We start from the raw sequence: 7,133 nt of genomic DNA on the forward strand, positions 1-7,133 counted from the left end.
TAAGATGTCTCCCTCTTATGTAAGACATCTGTAAAGGTCCTTAGTGTGAAATTGAAGACATAGTTTTGTTTTTATTGTCTGATGACGTTGCTGCTGTTTTTGGATCTATCTGGAGCCCAAGAGAGAAATCTGAAACCTTTGATGTAACCAGAAATACACACTAAGACATGAAGCAGGGGAAGAGATAACAGCCCTTCTAGGAAGCCCACTTCAAGTCTTTTTCCAGCTTTTTCACTGGTAAATATTCCAAGGGAACGCAGAACAGTGTAAAAGGGCAAAGGACCGATTTTATATAGGCTTCATAGCTGCCTTAATGTCTCTTCACAACTGACACCTGCACGCAGTGACATAGAAAACCCATCGGCTTGAGAAAACAATACCATCTGTGTTTGTGGCTCATGCCAAACAAATGCAGCATTGTGACAGAAAAAAAGGTCTAAGAGTAATTTATTATGGTGGTTTTAGACTAAAGAACCTATGAAAGTAAATAATGTGAGCCTTAAAGGTATAGTGGAGGATTTTCATGAATTTTTTAAAAGACCTGCCCTCTCTTAAAAAAAAAAAAAAATGCACATTCACAACCCTATACCCTCTCCCGAGAGGGAATGCCTTTTAAACGCAAGGAGACCATGCACAGGACCATTTCTCCTTGTGCACGCTCTGTTTAAAAGTTGCTGTTTGCATCGCTCATACAAGCTTACTTTCCCAAAGAAGATTTGCAATTTTTTTCCCTATGACAGACTCACCACCGGCAAGGGAAAATGGGGACGAGCACATAGAATGGTCCTACATAAACATATCACCCGAATGATTGACAAACAGGAGGACCACTTATTTTGATGATCCACCCGGAAACATAACCTCCTCCACTATATCTTTAAATAAACAGGATAATGAGCTTTTTTGATCAGTCGTGTGAGGTAAATATTTGTTAATCCGAGCAAGCATAAAAAACGTTTTGCGGAATATAGTAAGTTAAATTAAATTTAGCAGTTTCCATCAAGCTCTTCTAATGCACATGTTTAGTAAGGGCTGGTTATCTTCCCGCAGCAGTGTGTCGCAGTAAGTTTGTCGCATGTATGACGCAGACATTTTTGATTTATGCTCAATTTTGAAGCATCGTCTGCGTTATGTTATTCCGCTGCAACGCAACGCAACATGCTGTTGGTCGAAATACAGGCGGTGAGGAAGTTTATGTTTTCCACAATGGCAGTCATACAAACAAAACAAGCGGGTAAAATAGCAAACAGGAAATACGCATGAGTAGAGCTGATGTAGATTTGACCAATCAGAGGACTCCTGTCTGCGGCACTGTCTGCGATCACCTACAACTTAAGAGAGTGTCTGCGGAGGGGTCTTTGCATTCACTGCGACACCTACGCAGACGACCTAATTTCCAAGTATAAATCAGCCTTAACTCTGGAGGAGCTGCCAGGTGCAACAGCTCAGGTCTTAGAATCTTTTGTTCTCTCCATAATCTGCTTGTAAATTGTAAATATGAGTGCCAGAAAAAAGCCTCTGATAAAAGAAGCCAAATGTAGTCCCAATTCAATTTGCCACAAGAGACTGAATCGGGACTTCATTTGGCTACAGGTTACATGAGGAAGAGGATGCTTTGCTCAGATAAGAACAAAGTTTTATATTCTATGCCTCTTTACTCTTCCTCCAGATTCTGGAACCTTGATTTAGAAATAAAAGGAGAACTTTATTTTCATAGTCTTTTCCTGAGTAAGAGGCTTCTGGTCATTTCTGTGGTTCAGCAACGACTCGGTGCAGGAGAGACAACATTTATCCAATCCTTGTAAAGTACCTAAACTCTTGAATGAGTTTTGGTTACTGATCAATCTTTTCCAACCACAGTTTTTCCTTCCATTAAACTTCTATAATCATACTATGGCATAGCACACTTGGAACATTTGGACATCTAGTCAGCAGACTTACACCATGGTGGTGTAGCCTACCGACTCAGAAACCATTTAGAGACTCAGCAAATGTTTACAGGTATTCAGAGTTTATTAAAGGAGAAGTTCGGTTTTTTACACTTTAAGCCCATTTTCTGTAGTGTCCAGGATGAAATCGAATGATCGACACCAAAATTTTGACAATTGGTCCTGTCTCTGCTTTTTGGCTCATTTAGAATCAACCCCTGGCTGCTTTAGAATGGCTTTCATAGAGCATGTCCGATAATGTCCTTAAAACAACCTTAAACGTTCTTTTTTTAAAATATGCTACTCACCGTGTCGTCAGCGCTGTTCAATGACGTTCCAAAAAAAGTTTCGTGAAGAAAAAACGTTCCTGTAGTGTTTTATTTAGCATTTTGTAAATCCCATTGAGTTCTGTAGGAATAGTCAATATTCCGCTGCCACCGGAAACGGAAATGGGGCCTGTTTACACAGTTGTAGTCTTTTCGCTTCACTCTGTGTACTCCGACGTCGAGAATCAAGAATCCACCTTTCGTATTCCATTTTCAGAGTTTTTTAAAGTGTTTAACAGAGACGTTAGCACCTCGACGTCGGAGTACACAGAGTGAAGCGAAAAGACTACAACTGTGTAAACAGGCCCCATTTCCGTTTCCGGTGGCAGCGGAATATTGACTATTCCTACAGAACTCAATGGGATTTACAAAATGCTAAATAAAACACTACAGGAAAGTTTTTTCTTTATGAAACTTTTATTGGAACGTCATTGAACAGCGCTGACGACCCGGTGAGTAGCATATTTTTAAAAAAAGAACGTTTAAGGTTGTTTTAAGGACATTATCAGACATGCTCTATGCAAGCCATTCTAAAGCAGCCAGGGGGTGATTCTAAATGAGCCAAAAAGCAGAGACAGGAGCAATTGTCAAACTTTTGGTGTCGATCATTCGATTTCATCCTGGACACTACAGAAAATGGGCTTAAAGTGTAAAAAACCGAACTTCTCCTTTAAATTAATATTTTGTAACAATGTGAATTTTCCTTTTTTTATTTTAACATTGTTATTTATAGAACAGGTTTTAAAATTAGCAAATTAATGTTTTATTTCATTTAAAAAACATAACTTTTGAGACACACCTGGACTTCCAAACAGCCAAATTGGTCTTTTTTGAAAGCAAACGGAAAGTCCAGCCTCCTTTTAGCCAGCAGATTGCCAGTCTGCAGCACTAATCTAAGTCCAGGCTTATATCCAACGAAAATGTGAGTCAGAGCTCGAGTTATTTTGCAAAGATGAACAGGCAAAAGAACATTCAGCGTCTGAAGTTTCAGATATATCTCAATGTATTTGCAGCTGTAATTGCAGCAGAGGGCTGCTCTAAAAATGTATTGACTATTTAAGCTGTGTTGGTGTATCGCATAAAGGCAATGATGAAATACAGTGATGTCTGTGGTCGTAAAAAAGACAAAAATGTGCAGAGGTGGAAGGGGCATGGCTGTTTTAGCAATAGTGGTTCTAATAAGTAGATAAATTAAGAGTGGAAATGTGCTGTAAAATCTGATGAGTGTGCCTGAGAGCTGGCTTTAGCTGCGTTCTTCTCTTTTTGACTCCTACAGTCTACCTGATTAAAAATAGCCTCCTCAATATGTGCACATTCACATCATACAAAAGGACAGGGCTGTGAAATATGACTCAGTATATTCATCTCATTGTTATTTGTTTTGTTTTTTTCTTCTCAAAGGCAGAGGTGTCCCTGAATTATTGGACTTAACTGCATTCCAGACGATTTCCTCACAACAAACCATATCCTGTCAACCAGAGGCAAACTATTCTACGCTGAAAGGGAGTTAGATAGCAATATGAGGGTAAGACAGAGGAGAGAAAAATACATGAAGCGGGCAGCAAGCTGTGCTCAAACAACAGAGAATTGAGAGAGTGACGTGGGCGGCTGGAAACTCGGAGAGGTTCATGTGTAAATGGATAAGAGAGGAGGATGGTGCAGCAGAACAGACCTGTCCGTCTAACTCCCAGCACATTACAGGACCTTACCATGTCAGCAGCTCCGACACAGTGATCAATCACATTGATGCCGCTCATGGAAACACAGATCGAAAGCCAGCAGTCAGGAGAGGACGTGTGAAAGCCAAGACTTCAGTGAGCAAACACCGCAGCATCCAAAAATGAACAAAACCAGTTTGATCTCTTGCTTCTACTTCTGTCCCAGAAACAAGCCACAGTATGAAAGGCTTATTTTACCAACACGGCCCCTCTTCCTCCCCATCACCACTTTGGACTTTTAACTGAGCTTCTTAGAGTGTGATGAATGATAAATATCTTATCTTTTATGTTCTGGCAATGCGTTTGCTTTTACATTTTCTGACAGAAGCAGGTCACTCACACAGCTTTGTTGCCATAATACCACGCTCTATGAATTAGACACATTAGAGCTCAGTTTCAGCCTCAGGAGGACATGATGATTACACAAAAACAACGGCTGCAGTGATTGAACTCAGGAAAAAGTGGCTCCAGAGCTTTTCAGTATGAATGTATTTAAGTCGGTCATATATGAGACTTTATGCTTTGGGTAAAAGAAAGCTAAAAAGAAGGAAAAGGCACAGTGAAAAAAGAGCAATCAACTATAAAAAGTGATAAAAGACACTTTATGACGGGAAGACATTTTTATACTAATTTAATATTGTTTCAAAACTGGCTTAGGAACTTTTTCCTTCCACTAAACTTTCCATTGACTTGGAAAAGGTGGAGAAAGGCAGTCCGTGAACATTAGCAGTAACTTTTTATTAACTATATTCAGTGTTTGATATATATGATGGTAGTCCCTCACCCCCCACATACATCTATGTAATAAAAACTACTTTTTTTATTGATTTTATCTAATATTGTAATAAGGGATGAGTGGAGGGGATTATATTCCCTGCCTTCATAAAAGTTGTTAGATGACCTGTCTCTTCTAGTGAGTAAAATCCAGATCTAAGGATAAAAGATTACATCTAAGCGGACACACCCCCTCCAGGTCGTGGCATTGAACCAGAGACTGTGCAGTAAACAAATCAGCAGCTGATCCTTCTGGACTGGACCCATTTTTCACAGAAACAGGCCCAATATGTCCGTGTTTTGTTTCCCTCGTTTATCTGCTCAGCCCAACCTGACAGATCAATGCTCACGTTCATTCGCCTACATCTTAATCAAAGCAGAGGAGGTAAAAACGCAGCTTTCTCAGCCACACTAGTCAATCCCCCCCTCCTCCCTCTTTGTGAAATGTGCGCTGCGCGGCGCTGCGCTGCGCTCCTGGCCCCTCTCCTCTCCTCTCTTTCCAAAACATCTCACCTTGTTTGACACATTTGAAGCGGACCGGGTCCTTGCAGTGCTTAATCACGGCCAGCACGTCCCGGGTGGTGAGCCCGGCCACTGGCATGTCGTTGACCTCCAGCAGCAGCTCATCCTGGGCCAGTTTTCCCCTCTGGATCAGTCCCTTCCCCTGCTTTGCCTCACCGAAGTAGGGGAACTGGCCGTTTTCCGCGCCCCCCTTCAGCTCGAAGCCCACTTCCCCGTCCTTCCCACGGGTGATCACCGCTTCGTGGACTTTGTTGGTCCAGTGGTTTTTCTTCTTCAGGCTCTTCGACATGGTTCGGGGCGAGTTAATCACCTCGGGCTAGCCCGTACACGAAGCCTCTCCTCACCGTTTCATCCCCGGCTTTGTGTGTGCGACCCCCGGCTGCGGCTCACGGCGCTCCGGGCTCCATCGGTGTTCGCTGAGCGCAGTGTCCGCTTGGAGAGCCGCGCGATCGGGAGGAGAGCTGCAGTACAGCGCGGCGGCGGCGGACGGAGCGATCCTGACTGTGTCAGACACAGACGCAGGAGACAGATCCTGGCGGATGACCCGGATGTGAAGCCTGGAGAAGGGGAGAGATGAATGGTTCTGGTTCGGCGTGAAGCGATGGAGAGAGGAGGCGCTTCTGGTTTACTACTCTGCTGCCAGGGGCGCTTCCCTCGGCTGATCACACACTAGAGATGACATGCAGGAAGAGCAACAGCTTACCCTGCAGGACAGAAAAGATCTGCCTTTTTATGCTTACTCTCCATCATTTACACACGTGTCGAAAATATCTCAAGTTGATTTTATCGTTTAACAGCAAGGCATCAATAATAAAGCCTTATTAGAAGTACTTCATATATCATTGCATCTGCTGTCCTGTTATATTTGGGACAACTACCCTACTGTAGTATTTTGGAAAGTATTTCATTACTATGCCTACAGCCAAACACGGTGTTGGTAGTGTCATACTTTGGGACTTTTTTTGTCATCTTTTTAACTGCTTCATGACTAAAGCTTCAAATACTTTTACACCCTGTGTGTAAAAATGAGCGCTACTGCAGGCAGGTACAGTAATAACGGCAATAAATTGTGCAATGTATAATGTGCAATTACTATTTAATACCCATGCAATAACCTGTTTCTTTATATTTGATACCCAGTGCAATAGCTACATATATAAATACTGTGGTGGGAAAAAAGTATTCGACTATTCATCCTAGTTAAATAAACGGAGATCGATGGATTTCACTCAGTCGGCACATTTATTAATATCTTTGCAAAGAGAGAACAGTCATCATGGCACAGCATTCTGCTCTGTTCTGATCTGGGCAGGGTTCGTTCCCCCCTAGTTACAACAATCGAAAAGCAGTCAGAGTCATAACAAATTACACACACTTTGAACAGTAACATGTTATGAATAAACCTTGAGAAAGAATCTGGATTGTTATGGGAAGAAGCTATGTCTGGTCTACAAACCAACATTCTGCAGGGAATGGTGTGGCCTTGAGAGAGAAACAGACTGAGTGAAAACTTTTATAGTGAGTAAATATGAATATTAATATATAATGAGAGAAAGATATAAATTTTCCCACAACAGTCCACCCTTTCGATTATAAAAGGATATTATCCTTGTGTAATCGACATCATAAAAAAAAGGAAAATTTATGAATATAAAAAACTTAAGAAACTAAAATTGTGAGTATATGTGAAGAAAGCTAAAACTGAAAATTATGAATATATGTAAAGAAAGCTAAAATCTAAGACACTACAGTAAAAATATAAAAAAAGAATCATAAGAAGAAAAATAATGATAATTAAAAAAATAATGAATCAAAAATCCACAACTGCATTAAGTCGGTGGACAATGTTAAATGATTATAATAGA

At 41.2% G+C, this 7,133-nt stretch overlaps 1 protein-coding gene across 13 annotated transcripts in view; it reads right to left on the reverse strand.

The window, feature by feature from the left end:
• The window catches only part of LOC119793075 (membrane-associated guanylate kinase, WW and PDZ domain-containing protein 2-like), a 136,862-nt gene extending 130,966 nt beyond the window's left edge, over positions 1-5,896 (reverse strand). For 5 of the 13 annotated variants that reach the window (XM_038300048.1, XM_038300043.1, XM_038300039.1 and 2 more), the window contains exon 1: positions 5,260-5,894. In XM_038300048.1, coding sequence (XP_038155976.1) covers positions 5,260-5,557 — 298 coding nt within the window. In that variant the 5' untranslated portion in view covers positions 5,558-5,894. Of the gene's footprint in view, positions 1-5,259 lie in introns of all 13 variants that reach the window. The other 8 variants (XM_038300041.1, XM_038300037.1, XM_038300049.1 and 5 more) reach the window with 3 other exon arrangements.
• Between the last annotated feature and the right edge of the window lie 1,237 nt (positions 5,897-7,133).

Source organism: Cyprinodon tularosa, unplaced genomic scaffold (assembly GCF_016077235.1).
Source record: "Cyprinodon tularosa strain WSP-4 unplaced genomic scaffold, ASM1607723v1 ctg44, whole genome shotgun sequence".
NCBI lineage: Eukaryota > Metazoa > Chordata > Actinopteri > Cyprinodontiformes > Cyprinodontidae > Cyprinodon > Cyprinodon tularosa.